The sequence below is a fragment of the Phoca vitulina genome, unplaced genomic scaffold, assembly GCF_004348235.1.
Source record: "Phoca vitulina isolate PV1807 unplaced genomic scaffold, GSC_HSeal_1.0 scaffold49, whole genome shotgun sequence".
Taxonomy (NCBI): Eukaryota; Metazoa; Chordata; class Mammalia; order Carnivora; family Phocidae; genus Phoca; species Phoca vitulina.
The window spans coordinates 569,437-590,871 of NW_022589752.1; the positions used below are offsets into that span (position 1 = coordinate 569,437).

The following is a 21,435-nucleotide window of genomic DNA, read 5'->3' on the forward strand; positions in this document are numbered from 1 at the left end:
AGGGTAAATGGTCTTTTTGCTCCAATAAGAGGTGACACTGAAGGGCCACGCTAGCCTCAGAGCTAGCTCTCTGTGGGGTCAGCTGAAGCCTTTGCTGAGACTGCGTGGCAGCCCCTCTCCCCCCTCTGCCTCCTCCTCCTTTCTCCCTTTCCCTTCTACAAGAATTATCCCCAGAGCACCCCCTCATAAACCTGCCGGGCACTGGTTTCCCTTTTAGAGTCTGCTTCTCTGTGAAATATTTCCCGAGTGAATAAATGAATGAACAGAATACATCCTATGCCAATGTGGGATGAGAGCTAGATAAAGTAATTACTGTTACCTGAATTGCTCATTATTTCCTCATTATTTAAAGTGCCAGGTGTGACTATTGTGGCATCTTAACAGTCTCTGTTAAATACTCCCATGTCTTTTGTTTGTTTACTACCTACTGCTACGAATCCCTTTCTCCGAGTCTCAAAGTTCCGGTTCCGAATGTCACCTTCCTCGACCTGCTGTGCTTTGTGTGCCTGAACTGGTCGGGGAAAGTCCTACTACTAAAAATACTACTAAAGTATTTTGGTTTGCCCATGCTTCATTGATGATATTCCTAACGCAGGACTATTTCATGCTTTTGAAATTTTAAAGACAAATTAGATGCAATGTTAAGTATTTGTATACTGAGAAAAATACCTCATGTATTTTTTTTTAAGATTTTATTTATTTATTTGACAGAGGGAGAAAAAGCACAAGCAGGGGGAGCGGCAGACAGAGAGAGGGAGAAGCAGACTCCCCACTGAGCAGGTTAACATTTTGACCACTGGGTGTCATCACAGAGCTAACTTTAAAAAAAGATGGCGCTTTAACCAGCTGATTGGAAGCAACTAATGGAGCCTGAGAAGATTTAATAACATATTTTCACCATTCAACCTTCATACTTTGAACATTAATATCCACTGGGGGAAATTCTTTGTAAAGTACAATTTCAGTATTTTTTAGTCTTTCTTCACAAGTCATATAGAAATAAAGTTTCTTCTAACCATGTTTGGGGGGTCTTGAGTGAATGTGGAAATGGGGGAGGAAGGCTAAGGCCTAATGAGGATCTGGAAATGGCTGATTTACTGCTGTGTTAGAGGACCAGAGCTAACTAAATAGACATACTCCCAAAGCTACCCAATTCGGTCATCTGGTTAACTCAGGCCATAGAAATGACCTCTCTCTGTTTTAACTTCTTTGAATCCTCACAACCTCTATGGAGCAAGGACTTTTATGTCCTCCATTTTACAGGTGGAGAAACTGAGGCACAGAGAGATCAGACACGAGGTGACAGAGAGACAGAATTTGAGACAGAGACCTCCCCAAGAGTAGCAGATTATACCTTTGGTGTGAAGGACTAGGCAGTGTTATCAAAGTGTGGTGGTCCCTTGACCATCTTCATCAAAATGCTATATAATCATCATTAAATATAATAGTTGGTAACATATATATTCCAGCCACATGCCAGAGCTACTGAATCAGGACCTCCGGGATAAGGCCTGGGAAGCTGCATTTCAGTAAAATTCTGTCAGGTGATTTTTGTGCGCACTAAATTTTGAGAATCCTTGAGAGAAGTGACATCAGGAAGACCTCCTTCCCTGGAAAGGGAAGAGAGAGAATGTGCCTCAGAAAGTATAGCAGGGCTGGAATCTGAGTTCAGGAACCAGCCCATACATCTTTAACAGATACTTCACGCACACTGGAGACCTTCTTCCTGATTACCAGCAGGCTCAGTGTTCCCCTCCCATGCAGCCCCCCGTCCCCCTCCCCCTCCCATGCACGCCTGTTCATCTGTGGAGGGCCCCGCTAACTCAAGGCTTCCTAACCCTGACTATGTACTCGAATCACTGAGGGAAACTTTAAAATCAAACAGATGCCTGGAACTAACCCAGACCAATCAAATCCCAAGCTCTGGGTGTGGGGCCCAGAGAAGAGAGATTTTTTTGAAAAAGGTTTTTTTCAGGTTATTCTCATGTGCAGCCAGAGTCCATAACTCCTGTTTTTGAGCAACAGTTCTCAAACAGAATCTTAAGCAAATAACTTGGAGGTGATTCTCATGCAAATTCAGTAAAATACTCTTTGGGAAACTGTCTTAAATAATAGGAAGGTAGGGCGGGGAAAGAATCTCAAGGAAAAAAATTTTTAAGTTAGACTGAGACCCTTCTAGGCAGCATTAAAGTATGATTGATTTGGGGCATCCAGAAACCAGTCTTAAAGCCCACGTGAGAGACCGAGGAGGAGGGAGTCTGTCAAGGGCCAGCAAGTTCAGCCATAGCGTCTCTCTCCTCCTGCCTGACCACACAGCCAGAGGATTGCATTTTGCAAAACACGCAGCCCAACTGGCTATGTGGCTATGTGGGCACTCCAGGTTCACTGCCACCAGAAGAGCTGCATGGCAGGTGGATCCATCATGTATTGAGGGTCCACTGTCTCCCAATGGCAATCCCTGCAGCTCCTTTTTGGACCCCATTCCTGATTCCACGCAGAGATTTAGGCCCCTAGAGTTCTGCCATTGCACTTTGGATAACTGCACAAGTGGAATTTTCACCCTCCACTTCTGGACGTAACTTCTGAAGAAACAACACCTTCTGGCTTTTTCCTCAGTATTTTCAGGGTATGGGACAACACCAGGAGTCTATTCTAAGGGATTTCCTATCCCTCTTCCATCAGTATAAAAGTAGTGGGCTGGGGCACCTGGGTAGGTCAGTTAAGCATCCGATTCTTGATTTCGGCTCAGGTTATGATCTCAGGGTCGTGAGATCGAGCCCTGCGTCGGGGCCGGTGCTCAGCGTGGAGTCTGCTTGAGATTCTGTCTCTCCCTCTGCCACTCCCCCACTTGTGTGTTCTCTCTGTCTCTCTCTCCCTCCCCCCCAAAAAAAGTAGTGGGCTAATTCTCCTGAAGGAAACCCTGTTATGTCTGCTTAGCCGAAAGCCTATAGTCCTGGCAGGAAGAGAGCAACAGAGGTAGGAATCCGAGTGAAAACAGGGCCCAGTGTGAGCAGGGGAATGACACCCCATGTCTGAGTCCTGTTCCTCCCATCCTCTGCCTGCTCCCTGCACCTGCACCCCTCATCCTTCCTACGTCTCAGGCACAGTGCCCCCGAGGGAAGCAATTCAGAGCAAGGGAAAGGTCTGACCTACATGGGCCCTCGGGGGTCTTTTTGTACACTCTCCTCATTTTATAGAAATAAGAATTACTGGCCAAGTTCTCTTTGAATTTCGGAGCCGGCATCTCTGATAGAAGCCAGGAGCTTCCTTGAGCCAGCAGCCGCTGTCCCTCACGGTGTGGCTATCAAACGAGGCCTGCCCAGCTCACTGGCTGCTTGCCCTTTCTGCACATCGGGCCCTTTGCTTGGCTGACACCCCAGAAAGAACACGGTGACGAAGCCTGTCACCGCAGCCTCATCACCCTTGGGACTCAGTTTTGTTTGTACTCCCTACAGGGCCCAGGGCATTCCTGCTTAGGTTACATGAATCTCAGAGGAGAAACATGACTTCACCCCATGGGCGACAGAAGCCTAATACCCTCAGTTATAAATCAGAAGCTAAACACTCACCAAACAGGGTACACGTGGAAGCAAAAGAAGAACAAAATGAGATATTTATTGGATTGACTAGAATGACCTTCTGGAACAAAATTACTATTAACATTATTCACTTGTATATTTACCCGATGGTTCTGGATCCTTTTCTAGCTCAACTGTATACTACCTAGCGGGACTTAGCTGGTTTCACTAATTTATTTTAATTAAAATTCTCTTTGGGTCAATGACCCAGAAATACGCCCTCTGTCCCTCAAATCTGGCTAGTTGTTGCAAGGACGTTTCGGAATGACTGCATCTGTCTTCAGTTGTCATTTATCCAGATCTCCATAGACTAGGAGACTTTCACAAAATGAAGGAGCCATCTAAAAAACTGACAACATCTAAAGACCTATATTTTCTCATCTCTAGTTGATAAAACTTGATACTGTAAATTAATATAAACCTTTGAAATAAATACCACATTTGAATTGAATAAAATTACATGTTCAGAAATGTACATACATACATGTATGTCACAGACATACATTGGCTCAGATTTGTACCCTTCTCATGAATTGTAGTTTGAGATATTCCTTATCATGCCAGGGATAAGGATAACCCAGCCAGTCGACAATTAAGGATTAGCAAACCCTCATAACTGTTATACCAGTAGTCATGAAGATTTTAAGCTACTAATGATTACATTACAAATGAACAACAACAAAAATGCCCAAATTTATTTACCCAAATCTGCTTAGTTATAGCTTAAGATTATGCTCCTTGTGCTTTGGAAGGATAATAATCCAAACTGTCCTTACTTACATGGTGTTTAGAGACATGGTGTTTCTCTAGAATTCGCTTCCTAATTATCAACGGGGCTGCTAGGTGGATAGATGACTCCTTACTTATTCCTGTTTCCTGTAGCTTTTCATCCAAAATAGTCTGAAGCCCCGTTTCCCACTTCTTCCCCTGCTAACTCCTTAGAAAATTCCATGTAGGTCTGTGTATTTAGAAAAAGGACCAATAATTCTTTTATTCAACTAAATTAAAAATAAATAAAACCAATGTGAATATTATTTAAATGCTGCATTATTCCTCTTTGACACTGGTAATTAATATTTCCTAAATGTGCGCATGAGCTGCTTAAAAATAAAAAAGCATCTCTACTTTATAATCTTACACATTACAAGGAAAAACTATAACAAAGTAAGGAAAGGTTAAAAGCACACAGACATTATGCAAACCCCCACAGACCTCCCCACCAGATTTATTTACCCTGTAGGTGGGTGACAGTTACAGGCTATCCTTACAAACATTTATGATTCATCTTTGCTTACCTTTATATCTGAAGGAAGATGGATAAGGTCTTTCATTACACACTAAATGAATGAAGAGATATTAAAAAGCAAGAATCAATAGTATTTTGTGACTGGTTTGATTTGGAAAGTGGAGGGAAAACAAGGAATTAAATATAATTGTAAGCACTCATGCCCACAGGACCAAGAAGCTAAGCAGGTAGAGAGACAGAAATGTGTTCCTTCATTCTTCAAATCAGTCATTCACTAACTCATTCTTTCATTCAACACATCTTTGATGGACAATTCCTGAGGGCAATACATTGCATCGGTCACTGAAGAAGACGCCGACAGCCTCTCTGTAAGGATATGATAAAATTGGGAGGAAAAGATTCACATACTGTGAATAGTTAAGTAATAATAGAAGAGAATATAGCATCAGGTTGAAAACAGAACTGACTAAGGCAGACATGAAGTACTAGCAGAATACAAAAATAAGGGCAAAGTGGGGACAGTCCTGGAACTGAGTTTTCTAGAACGTGTAGCATTAAACTGGTCCGTGAGCTCAATTCACAGCCAGCATTTGTGAACCACCCATTATGAGGGTTGTCCCGGGCTGTGTGTGGTGCAAGATCCCCAAATGAACAGAACATGGGCTTTAATTGGCAAGGACCTTACAGACTAGAATAGGAGACAGATATTTACCTCCTAATACAAGGCCCGAATGAGTAAGAGTGGGAAGGGAAGGGTCCCTGGAGGGCCAGTGAAGGACAATGGAGAACAACAGGGACATGGGACAGAGTTATGGAGCACGCTTTCCTAGGGCTGGTGTTAAACCAGTTACGGGGTGGAATGCCTTTGAGGCACAAAGAGATGGAAGTGAAAAAGTGCCGCCTAGAAAACCTTAACAGAATCGTTGGATTTAGCAGTTATTTATTGACTAGAGAGGAGGGGCAGAGAGAGAAGAAGGAAGAAGAGTGAAAAATCAGTGCCCAGGGGATCAACGGGGGAATAGCGAGAGGCAATTTGGAGGAGGAAATGCATGTTAAGTTTGTCAGCTCCAAGGAAGTGAAAAAGCAAGGTGGGCAGGTCAGAGTTCAGGCGGGGAGATCCAGCTAGCCTGCAGCAGGTCCCCAGCAAATGCTGTCACCACGCAGACGCTCCTTTCCACGGCGCTCCGTAAACCCCCTGAACTGGCTGCACGTCCCGCGCCCCCCACGTTCTTGAACACTCGCGCTGGGCCCCGGGGAACAACGCCCCAGCCATCGGAGAGTCTTCTATGCAACCAATGACCTAGTGTCTAACAGACGCTTCACACGGCGCGGCCGTAGCAGAAGTCTCGGTCCATAGCCCCCCCGCCCCGCGCCCTCCCCCAACCCGCCCCCCACCTCACTCAGCTGCCAAGCCTTGCATCTGAATAAATGCTCCCCGCAGATACTCCGTTGATCAGCCAAAAATCGAGGCTTCAACTTCTGTTTCTTTCTGCCTCTCACTCCGGCATTAGTAGGTTAGCTGGCTCAGTAGCCCTATTAGAGACTGAAACTGGCCCTGTCTCACCATTTCATCTCTGCCACAACACTGTCGCTGTCCACGTGCTCTTCTTCTCTCCCCCGGGCCACTGTAATAGCCGTGTTTCCCCGCCTCCTCCCTGGACCCCTGGGGCCGTCCCCAGCCAGCGGTCATGCTGGGGAAAGCGTCTGTCAGGACGTCTCACCCCCCGTGGAAAACCCCCAGCCAGCGCGAAATCTGAACTGCTCGCCACGCCTCCAAGCCCAGGGAACCTTCTCTACCGCACCTCTTGGTGCCTGCCATATCTCAAATGTTTCCTTTAAAAAAAAAAAAATTATATATTTGCCCGCACTACAATGTAAGTATCTTGAGAGAAGGGACTTTCTCAAGTTCTTCATGTATCCCTACAGTCTAAGGCCTGGCACGTAGAAGGTGCTCAAAAATTATTTCTGACTGACTAATAATAATCCGGGAATTAAGGCTCTTGGTTACACCCCTAGCTTATTAACCTTAAGCAATTTTCCATCAAAACTGGATTACAGTGATCCCAAAGTTACCTACAAATCTAAAATTCTATGATATCTTATACAGTCTGACGTCAGTTCTTTCCTTCTCAGTGATCGTGTCAGTCTCGCCAGAAGATGCTATAGTCTCATGGGATTTGGAGCCTTTACCATCCGTCATTGTCTTCTCCGCTTGCTTTCTCGTCGGATGTCCTCGTCTCACCGTGATGGCTTTGTCATTCTCTACACATCTACTGCAGGGAGAGTTAAGTGTGAAATTAGCTCCAACGTGAAGACGAACACTTGACCAAGATCACACCTGATTGTCTTTCTGGAATACATTTTATTTGTAACAAATATGTATATATAGGAGGTGTGTGAAGATCTCATACTTCCTGAATAGTGATAAACCTGATACAGAAGACCCCCAATAGATTTATTACTAGAAATAAGATTCGCAATACACTGAGGTACAAAAGCAGAGTGTTTGGTTGAGTTAACTCACTCAACCCATCGCTTTGGCAGCCTTGAGTTAGATACTATGGCACAGATGTAAGCAATATGATGTAGATGCTCATGAATGGTGTATTGTCATTTAGGTAATAATCCTGAACCTTATAAGTTCACTGAAATTTCATGACAATGTCTTCTAGACTAAAGCTGCAGAATAATGCTCATTACAGGAGAGAGAGAAAAATAGAAATTGAATTAATCCTGGAAATGCTACTGGAAGAAAGAACACATTCTGAAATACTGGAAAAAAATCATAAACACTCCAAGGAAAACCAAGTGGAAAATAAGAAATTCTGTAATTTAATTGACTTTATAAAAGATAAAGAAAATACTGCAATGCCATACTAGTGTTACTTTAATGTGAAAGAGTATCTTTTCATTCTTCATTTTCACCAGTGTACTGGGTTGTGATCATTTGATATGATCTACCTGTTAAGTGTTCCACCTTAGTAAGATTATGTTTGTCATTGTTATGACAATGGAGAAGATTTCTACACAGACACCAGGGAGTGTTGAAATGAAAATGTTTGTTTAGAGGTCATCGTGTCCAAATAGGCAGAAAATAAATTCTTCTCAGATATTTCCTATTTTAGATAATCCCTCACCACTTTTGTTGTCCCGTTAATGCAGTTTATAGAACACCCGCAGTAATAGGCTCTCTCTGAATAGAAGTAATCTCCTTTCCTTATGAATATCCTAAAAGCAGATACATAATTTGGTCATTTCAAAATTGCATGCTTCCTTTTATTAATAATTCTCTCCTATCACCAAATATAGTAAAAACAGTCTCTCATACATGACACTTTTGACACATTCATGAAGTGTCCATTTCTCACTGAAAGAAATATCTGCTTTTCATATTGGTAAAAAAATATTTATGTAATCCCCAAGTACTGCATCCCATAAAATAGGAAGTGGTCTTTTTTAAAAATAAATACTTTATTTATTTATTTGGGAGAGACAGCGTGAGAGAACAAGCATGAGTGAGGGGGAAGGGCAGAGGGAGAGGGAGAAGCAGGCTCCCCGAGGGGACCCCCGGGATCATGGCCTGAGCCGAAGGCAGATGATTAACCCACTGAGCCACCCAGGTGCCCCTGGAAAGTGGTTTCATTTCCCAGTTATATTAAGAGTAATCTTCAAAGCGTCTTGCTAGTTCACTGTGTTTCATTTTCTCTGTGAATAGTTCATCAAATACTCTCCTCTGCTTTGAAGTAAAGTAGTTTATCCAATCACCCACTGCTCCTGGAAAAATTGGAAACAGACAAGAACCAATTTAAATGTATAGTATTCACCAAAGAAATCTGTCAGATTTGCAATAAAATGTGAATGATTTCATTTCTCGGTGATAAGATGATGAGGGGTTATTCTTTTCCTCATTTGCTTATTTGTTGCTTCTAATTTCCTCAGTAATGGTTGCATATTAATATGTACAGTTTAAAAAGTTATTTCTTGAAAAGAAGATTCAAATATATAAAGGTCCTAGGTTTTACGAGAGCAGGCAAAGAAATGTCTCACCCAAACTTAGTTAAAACACAAAAGCCGGGGTGCCTGGGTGCCTCAGTCGGTTAAGCCCCTGACCATTGGTTTCAGTGCAGGTTGAGATCTCAGGGTCCTGAGATCAAACCCTGTTTGGGGCTTCGAGTGCAGAGTCTACTTGAGATTCTCTCTCCCTCTCCCTGCTCGTCCAGCTTGTGCTCCCTCCCTCTCTCTCTCTCGAATAAATAAATAAATCTTTTAAAAAAATCCATAAAAGCAGACAAAGTAGACATAACGATGTCACTTACTCCCCTGCTGCGCACCTGTGAAGCCATAACTGTGCCGATAACATATCACAGGGCTGGGCAGTCAGTCTCTCTTCTTGATTCGAATATAATTAACCCTCAGTGTTGCAGCAAGTTCAGGTTGCTAATAGAGGAATAAAGTGAATGGACCCATCCTAGTGTTTAATTCCTCATATAGTCCAAATTTAGCAATAGGCACTCATGGTGACTAGTATCAGTGTTAACCTTCTGTGTTTTGTCAGATCCTATATAAGGAAACCACTTTTAGATAGAATTTAAATTCATTAGAATTAATGTTGTTAGTGACGGTTATATTGATATGGCTTCACCTGGAGGTATTTGTTATGATCACTAATAGAGCAGGTCAAAGACTACCTCTGTTCTCATGAGAGTAAAATTTCCCAACTTAGTCAGATATGATGGGTGAAAACTGAATACCCCCTCATAATGTGCATCAGAGCTTCTGTTCTCTGGCTCCGATTTTTCTCTCCCTCATTCTGCTCCACACGTCATATACTCCTCCAGCACAGGAGACTACCTGCTCTTTCTAAAAGAAACCCTAATCCAATTCCGTGGTGGTTCTGGGCTTTTCTTCTTGTTGTTAGCTCTTGCTGGAATGTATTTCTTCCCTGTCATTTTCCCGGTAAAATCTTGCTCATGTGTCCAGTCCCAGATCCAATGTCATCTCCTCACCTACTTTGCTAGGAAAAAATTCTCTCTCCCTTACTCATGTTGCTGCTCACATTTGCTCAGACTACCAGTAGAGTTGTCATCACCTTGTGTTACTGCCTCCAGTATGATCTGAAGGACAAGACTGTTTTATCCAACTTTTGAATCTCAGTTCTTAGAAAATAGTTTATTAATACATATTTGCCGAATTGAGTTCTCTCCTCCCTCCCAGCCCTGGTTTTGCAACTGTAAGAAAATAAAAAATGAACCACCAAAAAAGACCAAAGTAATTTGCAAAGTTAAGACACTATCTGATCCATATGAGTTAGCAAATACTGGTGTGGGGAGGAATTCTATTCAGATGAGCCAAAAAAATGGAAACAAAGGTGTGCTTTTTAGTAGGAATCCTGAGTACCTAAATGTAGAAAATTTTGTCATTGTAAATTATGAAAAACTTGAAAAATGTTCAAACATTTTCCCCCCGGATGTGGACTAAAATTCACATGGATTTCGAAACAATTCTATATCCAGATGTACCCAAACTGCTTCTAAGTTCAATGTTAGGAAGTAGTAGAGAAGGTTTATTTCCTTCTCTTTGGGTTTTCACACAGAGGAGCGCCCTGAGATAGCTCTCCTAGCTTCTCTGTCTACGCCTTACTTCTATGGGGTGAGTTTTTTGGTGATTCTGGGAAAGTGCACTATCCACACTCATCAGCTCCCTTCTCTCTTCCGAAGAAAGCATGTGTCATGTACCTCTCTCCACCATGCTCTCTGTGGGCTGCCTCAGTGCAGGGGCAGGACTGCATTTGATTGTGACTAAGCAAGTACGTATGCAAAATTGAGGGTAAGTTATTAGCAAATGCGCCAGGCTGCAGACCTGCGGCCCATTCTCCAAGGAGTTTTATCATTTCCACCTGTTTGACACCCGTGTCTTTCTCTCAGTTGGTTCCTAACTGGGCATGGAAATCTCAATGTCTGGAAATAATGCAATTTAAGAAATTCATTTAATAAACATTCACTGAGGGATGACAATGAGCAATCCATTGTGCAAGAGATAGGGGGCACGATGATGAAATGAGAGATTTTAAAATGGTAAAATGGAACTACTACCAAATATAAGCCCCAAGCAAAGTACCACATCCCTTTCTGACTTACCTTTTCTAAATACCAGGTTCCTATTAGATGTGAGGGCACAGATAGTATGATTTGGATCACAGTTTTCTTTGGCTGCATTATTTTTCATTTCACTGAATGATGTTTTCCGAGCAATCTTACTAATTTCGCTGTCACTCACATTTATGCCGAGGAAAGTAATTATTTTCTTGATGCTTTTAGAAAGATCCTGAGCAAAAGAAAAATTATTTTTTTTAAAGTGTAACTCATCAAAACACCAAATTCATTCCCTCAACCCTGAAAACAGAATTTATTGATTATCTGTTTTAACTTAATTTGACTTAAATTTGGATTGTTGAAATGTTAGGAAGGACTTACTTTCTTCATTTCTTCATAGAATATAATTAGAATGTTTTTGTCATTTTTGTGCTCTTCCCAGCTTAAAACGTGATCGAACCAGGATCCATATACAACTAGAAGGAAAGTGAATTGTGTTAATATTCAAGATCATGGCTTGGCATCCCACGGTTCTTCCCACTTCACCAACGTAGGCAAAGTAAGGCACACACGTTATTAGACTCTGGAGTGAAAGACTTTTACTTAAGAATTGTTGAATCACATCTGAAACTAATATAACGCTGTATGTTAACTATACTGGGTTTAAAATGAAAAAGAAAGAAAATGTTAATTACATATGTTAATACCATGTCATTCATTATCTATGAAGAAACTTATAGTTAGGTTTACTAGAACTCAATAATTAAAAATGAAATAAGATCTTAAATATTTTTATTTTTTTTTAAATATTTTTAAAAAAGAGTTTTCCTTAGAAGAGCTCAATTTTAAAACACTACCGTTTCAACTAAATACAATATTGTGAAATGAAGCTGGGTGGTTGTATTTTTTAATAAGGCTGTGTTGTTTTTTTCTTATTTTGGTAAACATCTTTTTATCATCATCAGAATGACAGCAGAAATATAGAGATACACATTTTCCCAATAATTGTGTTCTGATAACTACTTTGGATCTTGGGAGAAGCAGAGAAACATTGAGAATTTATCATTCTCTTCCGGTAAAATGACATGCTTTTTCTAAGTTCTCAACATAAAAAGTTAATAAACTTCCTCAAAAAGCGGGGGGGGGGGGAGAGAAAAGAGAAAAGAATTCTATTCATTATCTTAGGCTGAAAAATACAGTGTTAGGGCTTTACCAGTGGTTGATATTATCTCTTTTATTGTTTTGTTAATTTGACAGATCTCAAAAATGTCCAGGGCTTGAAGTAAAATATTATCATGCAAAATAAATTATCAACCATGATGATAAAAAACAAAAAGTGAGCAACTTCTTGTGCCACAGAGAGTTGATTAGCTTGACAATCTAAAGCATAAAACAGAGTAATTTAAAATTCTGGGTATGCATCTTTCCATGCATCCTTATTATCCACAGACTTAATACTAGCTAATGCCCAAATTATAAAAGAGCTCCTCCACTCGCAATTTTCTGAAGATATGCTATTGATCCATTTAATAAGCATTTATGAAGCCATTAGTGTCTGCCAGACATTGTGCCATATAACTTTTGAACATTAAAGTTCTGAATAAACTGACGTATAATTTCCTCCTAACTAACTGCATTTGTTCACGGCTTCAGCCCCTGGGGAAGTGAGGGGCGAGACAGTAACCGTAAGGCAGCTGTGAACCGCGAACTTCCGGGACTGTGACAGCATCATCACAGAGCCCGGTTTGCCCCCCCACCCGTGGACCCAGACGGCTGTAGAGTAAGAACAGGTGTTTGGAAGCGCTGATAGGTCTCCAGTTCCCAGCATTCTCACTGCCAGTTCAGTGACTTACATAATACTTTATCTTGGAACGACCCAAATTACCTATCAGTGATAAGGAGTTGACCTAAGAACAGACAGTCCGCTCCCAGGAACAAACACCTGGTGGCAAAGAGCGCTGATTTTCTCTCCTAGGAATTTAGGCAGCGAACTAGTCTGTTGCCTCAAGTGAGGCTCACAGTCACCACCTACATCACCACCTCCCCTGGGCAGCGGCATCCAGCCCAGCCCCGGTGGGTAATATCACCACCCAGAGCTGCTGATGCAACGGAAGCCCTTGATAGTGTCAGGAAGCCCAGACTTCTGTGCCCCCCGCGGCTGGGCTGAGGAAGAGGCCCTGAGTCACAGAGTCACAGCCGGTGGTTAGGTGTGATTGACTCGGCCCATTGTGGCTTTGCTTCGGGAAATGCATTCCAACATACCCCAAAGAGATTTCAGAATAATCTTTTGGAGCATAACCTGATCATCATTTGATCATCATTTGAGAGCCAGCTATTCTCTTATTAACTAATTAATTTATACTCCGTCTTGTTCCAAAAAGACAAAAGAATCTAAAGAAATAGGCTGCCTGGGTCTTTCTTACCCATGTAGAGAATTATACTTTGGGTTAATTTTAATCAAGATCCCTTGATTCTTCTGTCTCCATAGCCTGTTTTTCATGTTGTCGTTGGCAAGAGAAAAAATCCTCTCTTCAAAAAGTCACCGAAGAACATCCCTGAAAGAGTCACCTACCTTTGACAGGAGAACAAACAACCTTATCTTACACTGTTCCCACTCAAGTAAATTTTATAAAGCTTTAGCAATTCACTGATTACTCCCGGTGTCAGCAGGGTTTGCCCGGGCTAGATTACCTGATTGTATAATACACAGCAGATCCCTTTGCAATTAAAAATCTATTAACACACCTAAGAAGGTATAAAAGAATCATCTGGAATATTATCTCCAACTAACTGCCGTTCCCAGATACTCTGCTATGACATCAGATAATGGGGTGGTGAATGCCCTATGACAGATAGTTTGCTTCCCTGCCTATGGACTGAGTTGCCCTTTTTGTGACTACATTCATAGAAAAGTAACTTCTCGAACAGGAGCACTAACAGGCCTGCTTTACCCTGCCCTAGTCAGACCATACCCAGAGGATGTTTTTTGTCTTCTGGGCACTGCAACACAATAGAGATGTAGTCAAATGAGAGCTCATGCAGCAGTGGGAGGGGTAGTGAACTCCAGTGTGTAATAATTGGAGACGAACATGGCTTTTCCTGAGGAAAAGCAGACTCAAGATCTGTTTTTTTAAAATAATTTATGTATTTAAACTTGGTTCATTCCAAAAATGGAATTGAGGCAGAGTGAGGCATGCTAACCATCTTCAAATATTTAGAAGACCATCATGTGGAAGAGGCATTAGTGATCAGAGGAACAGCTTTTTGCTGGACCGGTTATGCCACAGTGCTAAGAGCAAAGATTGTGGAGCTGACACCTGAATTTACACCTTGGCTCCTTATGGGTTATGCTGGTTATTTGGCCTGCCAGCGTCTGCATTTTCCTCACCTGTAAAATGAGGATAACATCTGGCTCGTGTGCTCTACTGAGGATGATATGAGATCGTGTTTGCATAGCTCTTAGCTAAGTGTCTATATCACATAGTAAGTTGTTTTTTGTTTTTTTTTTTTTAACATCTTAGCAGTACCGAGATGGAATGTGTCGTTTTGGGGGCAGGAGCTGGGGTGTGAACCTGTTGTCAAAGTTAAGAAGTTCAAGTTTAGCCGGTCCAATTCTTGGGAATGTTATAAAGGCGATTCAAACATCAGGTGGGGGATTTTAACCAGCTGACCTTTAATAGACCTGTCATCCCTGAAACTTTATGACTCTACTAAATGTTTGTAAAAGAGGAGCTGAAATATTATGAGCATAGCATATTTTTCCATAGGGAATACGGCAAAAGAAAGTGTTAAACTCTGTTGCTAGCGAGTTCTCAATACCGTCCTGTTAAGGTTATACTTGCTGTGGCCTCTCTGAAAGTAACAAGTAAAAGCTTAATCATTTGCAAGTGAAATAGTGAAACTAACAATTAAGCAGGTCTACCTCTAACCCCTGTAAGAGATAAGATCCCGTTTCTAAATCATGCCTCTTCTAAATTCTGCATCGTCTCGGTACATTATTTTTGTTTAATGAAAGACTTGGGAACTCAGGTTTGAGAATTGTTTTTCGTTTTTAAGTGCTCCAGGTACCAGTGAGTCAGGGAAAAAGTAATAAATCCAAAGGTCATGCATGGTTATGCAGGATCAATATGCGTGCGCTGCACAGCTCAATCAAATGATGTATCATTTTAGTATTTTCAGGAGAAATTCCTTTTTGTTCATTGCTATAAACCAAGTGTGAGGATGGCTAATTCTTTCATTTCTTTTATTTGGGGAATTTTTCCCCCCTTTTTTGGGGGAGGGGGAGGGAGAATGTGTGTGTGTGTGTGTGTGTGTTGTTTGTTGGTCTTGTCTTACTTTCCATCTAGGCCTACATAAGACATATTTCAGGCTGCCTGTGCAGGTTTTAACTGTATCCTCCTCTACTCCAATCAATGCATAATTATTTCACTGACAAAACTGATATGACATGAAAAAAAAGTGATGCTTGATCGGAATTAATCTCTGTTTTAAAAACACTGCAACCAGCTCAATGAGTAATTGCAAATCTGCACTATCTACAGGTGACAAGAAAGTCTGTGAAGAAGCAAAGTGAGAAAGAATGGCTTAGAAGTAAAAAAAAAAAAAAAAAGATCTATTCAAATGTATTTCTGAAAGTGGGCCGTTAGGATCCAGTTAAACTTTTGGAAAATGCTTTCATTTGGAGGGGAACTGTATATGATGAATAGAAATCATTGTTATATTTACCATCTCCTCTTAGGAAAAGCTCGAAAAATGCAGACCAGGTTTCAATGCCAGGGAGATTCGGGTTATCTCTGTAGTAGTGGAATAAAGAAACAGCCGTATCTTTTGGATTCCGAATGATGTAGATAATCTGTTAAAAAAATCAGTTTATTTTTAGATGGAAACAGCCCCCACACAAAACATGTTCTTAAAAAAAAGCAACCGGACTTAACCTGTACATGCCACGATTTTTTGGCAGCTTATACTGATTATCAAGCACAGACTCAGGCCAGTGTTTCTCAAAAGTTAATGCGCACAAGAATCGCCTGGGATCTTGCTAAAATGCAGATTCTGGTGCAAGGGGTCCAGGATAAGGCCTAGCTTTCTGCATTTCTAACAAGCTCCCAGGGGAGGTTGGTACTGCCAGTCCACCGACCACACTTTTTCAATTTAGGCCCTAAATGTGGCTCTATCTCTTTAGCGGTGTATTCGAGAAACTGTCTATTCATTTGGAGGACAAGATTACTTTTGTAATATGAAATATTTTAACATAATAAAATCTAAATAATTTTAATGTTATAACGCATGATTTAAATACACTAAGATTTCTTGTAAATTGCCTACTCTTATTTATAGGAAGAATGATGTTTTGGAATTTCATTTTCTATAATTGCATCCCCCAGAGTAGGGAATCTGAGCCACCTTCCCAATTTACACAAACACTGCCCTTGCAATCGGATTCAATTTAATACATTTTTGTTTAGTACCTACCGCAGACCAGGCAGAGTGGAATGTTCCAGGTCTGAGAAATCTGACGAGCAAGACAGAAACGTTACCAGCTCTCTCAAAACAGGTAAGGGAATGCAGTGTCATGAAGGTTATAATAAGGACGTATGGAGTGCAGTAAGAGCATATAAAAAAACCTCAGGAAACCAGTGCGAGGAGCTGGATATAATAGGACTATCTTCGATCAAGTCAGTGTTGCATGAGGACCAGATGTTCCACTTACTCTTAAATCGATAATCAGGTGGACACATGTTACGTAGGTAAGAAAGCGTTAACTGAGTCATGTTTAATACATAACTATCTTTCTGTACGATGTTCATAGTCCAGGAGTTGTGTGTGTGACCCACATGAACAGCACCTGTTCCTCTTGAGAGATGTGAAAAGGCCACTGTGCTCAGAAGTGAAAAGCCACGTTTACCCCCTGTTCTGCCCCCATTATCCTCTCTTCCTCTCAAGAGAAAATTATGGAGTAACTCAACACTTCAGGCTTTCTCTAACTGCTCTCTGCATCCTGAGCAGATTCGCAGAAACCCAGGGCTCTGAAAGCGGTTTAAAAATCCACTCCCTGTCTTAACAAAAAGGGATAAAGTGGCAGAATGTGAAGCCTTAGCCATCCAATTGGAGTTTTTTGTCTGTTCGTTTTGGTAGACAGAAGCATGCTTTAGGGCCTTTGGAGAATACCCAACGTTACATGTCGGTATCATCCCCTGGGAAGACAATGCAAACTACTAATACATTAATACATATTTTGACGAAAGAGGTTAAAAGAAGTATTCTGTAGTTATGTGTGGCGACATGTTAAGTAGACTTATTGTGGAGATCATTTCACAATATATACTAATATTGAGTCGTTAAGTGATACATCCGAAACTGATACAATGTTGTATGTCAGTGATACTCAGTAAACACACACATACAATATTCTAAGAAATATTAGGGGATGGTTGAAAGATGTGAAGAGTAGGCAGAATAGTACCCTGAGAAAAGAAAATGAAATGTTAACTATATATCATGAAATGAGCAGACATTTCATGTAAGAGAGTTTGGAAGCAGAAAAAAAGGCAGGGAGACAAAATTAGGAAGAAAACATAGGAGGCTAAGTAGGGTTGAGGGCCGGTAGGGAAAGCTGGCAAGAGGAATGGACCATCTGGCAGGCCTACTGGAGCAGGGAATGTTCGAGTAGCCCCTAAGCTCTGAGGGCTAGGCAGGGGGAAACAGAGAAGAGGTCATCATCTTGGGAAACCAGGTGCAACCAGAGAGTCTCACTTCCGTTTAGGATTGTACCTTAAGGTTCTGTCTTTACTGTGGTGGTTTTAAGAAGCCCCCTACCCATTCTGAGCTTCAGTTGCTTTGCCAATGAAAGGAAAAACATCTATTCTTGTCTTGGTTGTAATGTGTTGATAAAACATAGCTTAATCTTTGCCACCTTGTATTCGATGGATCTTGTTGTTTCTGTATCAAATGAGGAAACCAAGGCTCAGAGAGCATCAGCAAATCTTCAAGGTCACACAGATTGAGAGTGGCAGAGCAAGAACTCAAGCCCGGTTTTCTGGTCCTCCCAAGCCTTTGCCCTTAACCACTGAACTCACCTTGCATTGTTTTTGTTTGATATTCGCTGGTAGCAGGTTGTAGCTCAAATGCGTGGGAATAACTCTTCTCTTACGGTTCATTTTTAGCTCGTCAAATTTAGAAATGTCTCCCAACTCGATAGGAGACGTTAGACTAATTCGAGCATTGGGAATGTTCCCAATGACCTCTGCAATCCAGTGAGTACCTTCACATAAAAATAAAACAAAACGCATTTTTTAAATTAAACGAAATTCTTGATGAAATAAATATAGAAAATTAGCATGAGGTTATAATAGCAAGGAGTGCATTAATTTTATTATAAATAGTTATTATTACCCCTTGACACCCATTGAAACCTGAGACACTCGTTGAAACGCTAGAGACGTTAATTCATTTTACAGGAAGAACCACATTTTAAAGAGCGTGAAGGGACTGAGAACTGTCTATGCTGTTTCCTCAGCTTGAAATACTCTTCTGTGCTACACTCACCTCTAACACCTTCTCCAATTCACAAATACACAGATCTTGCCATACACCGTTCCCACTGGTCCTGCAAGCTCATGCATCTTGCTCTTTTATAAATTGTCTTCTGAGTTCCCACTCCCATGGCATAATTGTTTACCCTTTCTGTCCCTCCCAAGTAGCACACACCAGAGTCTAGTTGCTATTGCTTGTATTTATGTGTACCTCCCCAATTCCCCCTGGAAGACAGCCACTGGATCTAATTTTTGTTTGTGTGCAAACATAGAGTAGGCGTGCAAACAAAGCACTTGATCAATGAACAAATGCTATATTCAAACAGCGTAAAGATACAATCCTCTGCTACCATGAAGTCTAGAAGGAATACATAAAGCAAATGTGGGTATGCTCCAGTGTTGTAGACAATAGTAAACTGGAGCAGGGCAGTAGAAGTTTGGATGGGGACGATGCTTTGCTGATTTGAAAGCAATGTTCCTAAAAAGTTTTAATCAGGCCTATTTCCTTTCCATTGATCTCATTTGTAATTCCAATTCGAAATTTGTTAACAATATTCACTAATTTATAGCTGAATAAATATTTAAACAGTGCTCTCATTTGCATGATGTTTTAAATTTAAGACTATTTTAAATTATAATGCTCATAAGTCAACTATTTATAATATTCATATAAACATGACTAATATTGTAATGACATTTCTATTATGTTCACAAGATGTGTTGATTTATTCTGGTGAAGAAGAGAGAATAAGTTTTGGGCTGTATTCAGGGGACCTCCAGAGCTGGTGGGTGATATCAATTTATAGGCATCAATATGTACAGTGGAAGCTTTATATATGGTTGCTTATATATGGTATAAACTAGCCACCTGCTCAAAGAACCTTAAAAGTATCATAAATTACTTTCTGAACTAACATATCAATTTAGGGTAAGGTGTATTTATTCGCAGAGCAACCTACTACATAGAGAGAATACTGAGGTATTCTGGAAACAATCATTTAATTTCCATTTGCAACACCATTTTCCAATAGAAGAATTACGTATGTGATTTATATTTATTCTCAAAAAACACCCGGGAAGATCTATATGAACTCCGTGTCTTTTAATGGGGATGGCCTTTTGGGCCTGACTCACAATCAGATAAAGGGACTAAAATGTAAACACGATTTGAAGGGGCTAAGCTCTTAGTTACTGAATCATGCTAGCAAGCATATGCTCATTCACACATGTCCACTCTTCTGGAAATCACAGCAGGCAGTTGGATATTATATATCCTGGCCACCTCTCAAAATTAAAAAGAATCTATAATTAATTTAGATTATCCCCAGAATGACATTATTCATAATGGTCCTTTCATGAGTGTATAACTATATGTGGAAATAAACTTTGCATAAGAAGGCATAAAATTGAACACTAAAGGGGCGCCTGGGTGGCTCAGTCAGTTAAGAGTGTGCCTTCGGCTCAGATCGTGATCTCAGCGTCTGGGATCGAGTCCCGCATCGGTGGGGAGTCTGCTTCTCCCTCTCCCTCTGCTCCTTCCCCCCTGCTCCTGCTCTATCTCTCACTCTCAAATAAATAAATAAAATCTTTAAAAAAAATTGAACACTAAAAATACTTATGTTTTTTTGATTAGCCCGGGAAAAAAGAAGTATTCATTTATAAATCAATCATAAAGTATGAATTGAACAAATATTGCTTATTGCCATGCCTGGTACAAGTAGGAAGAGAACTTTATAATGTTACAGATATTATGCTTATTATGTACATCAACATCTGTATACTTTCATGAATAAAAGAGAAACAAGACTGGAGTAAAAGCTCTAATTCCTCCAGTCGAATTTTCTCGAAATACAGTTTTCAGCTTTCTAATGTCAAGCTTTTTCATTAAAATAAGCATTTATGATACTTAAATTTCCTATGGATAAATTCTGAAAAATAAATGTTTTGTAAAAATTATTATATTTCTATAGAGGAGTATATTACATTATTATATTATTATATTTCTATATAGTAGAATATTATACTTCTTATTTCTTACATTTCACACATTTTAAAATGTACTTATACATTTAAAAATACATTAAAATAAACTTTACCAGATTTTGGATAGGACACCAGAAACACATCATCTTCTCTTGCATTGAAAAAATCCAGGGAATTTAGAAGTTCTTCTGAAGACATAGTAGAAAAGAGGATCCCCTTGAATTTATGAAGAACACTTGACTGGTTCTGGAATGACATCTTTCTTCAAATGAATCAAAAAGTATTTACTAAACACTAACTTTACACAAGGCACAGACCAAGTAAGGTCCTTGATGTTAATCCTAGCTCAGTGGCAGGATAATCTTAGAATTACTAAGCTGGTGTTCCAACTAGAAGAATATATGTATATATACGTTTTGCAATTCTTCACAAGAGTAATTTTTAAACCATAACTAAGCCAAAGTCTACTGTGAAAATGATGTCATCTGGATTTTCTTGATAACGCAATACAAAATATTTCCTCTAACTTGACATTCAAGATAGTTTACATACAAGGCTATCAAGCTATCAGGATGTAATTATTATCTGAAGGGACTAGAGTTAATCAAATCCTTTGGCCTTAATAAAAAAAGAATTAGCGGCTATAAAGGATTATGTCACTGTAGAAAGGACTAGAAAAGTTGAACGTCTTGTTAATATTAACACATACTAGAGGAAGTAGCTAATACGTATTGTGTTGCTGGAAGAGGAGAGAATGGAGTGAGAAAATATAATTTTTCCTTAGAATTGGCAGATAAATCCGTGACTAAAGATGAACTTCACGGGAAATACTTTAAGATAACGTGGGACTCAGGAAACCCAAGCCAGAAAAGAGATATCTCGAGCTTTGCTGTATATGGGAAGTTTATGGTTGAATTAAACAAATTCTTGTCTGAGTCATTCTTTGCTTTTCTCACTAAATTGTTATATTCTGGATTCAATTGGATATGGCAACAAAGTGCCCA

General features: G+C 40.3%; 1 protein-coding gene across 1 annotated transcript; it reads right to left on the reverse strand.

The window, feature by feature from the left end:
* Positions 1-8,479: 8,479 nt before the first annotated feature.
* Positions 8,480-20,689, reverse strand: LOC116649664 (sulfotransferase 6B1-like). The gene is made up of 6 exons (XM_032432699.1): positions 20,545-20,689; positions 17,993-18,177; positions 15,642-15,768; positions 11,298-11,392; positions 10,962-11,148; positions 8,480-8,598 (listed from the first exon to the last, which is right to left on the reverse strand). Exons 1-6 carry the CDS (start codon positions 20,687-20,689, stop codon positions 8,480-8,482), a joined length of 858 nt encoding a protein of 285 aa, XP_032288590.1.
* Positions 20,690-21,435: the final 746 nt, after the last annotated feature.

Coding starts and splice junctions, on each gene's coding strand:
- LOC116649664 (XM_032432699.1), bottom strand. CDS start 20,689: ATGTCATTCCAGAACCAGTCAAGTGTTCTTCATAAATTCAAGGGGATC. Junction 18,178..20,544: donor GGTGTCCTATCCAAAATCTG/GTAAAGTTTATT, acceptor TTTTATGTGAAG/GTACTCACTGGATTGCAGAG. Junction 11,149..11,297: donor TCTATGAAGAAATGAAGAAA/GTAAGTCCTTCC, acceptor TCTTTTGCTCAG/GATCTTTCTAAAAGCATCAA.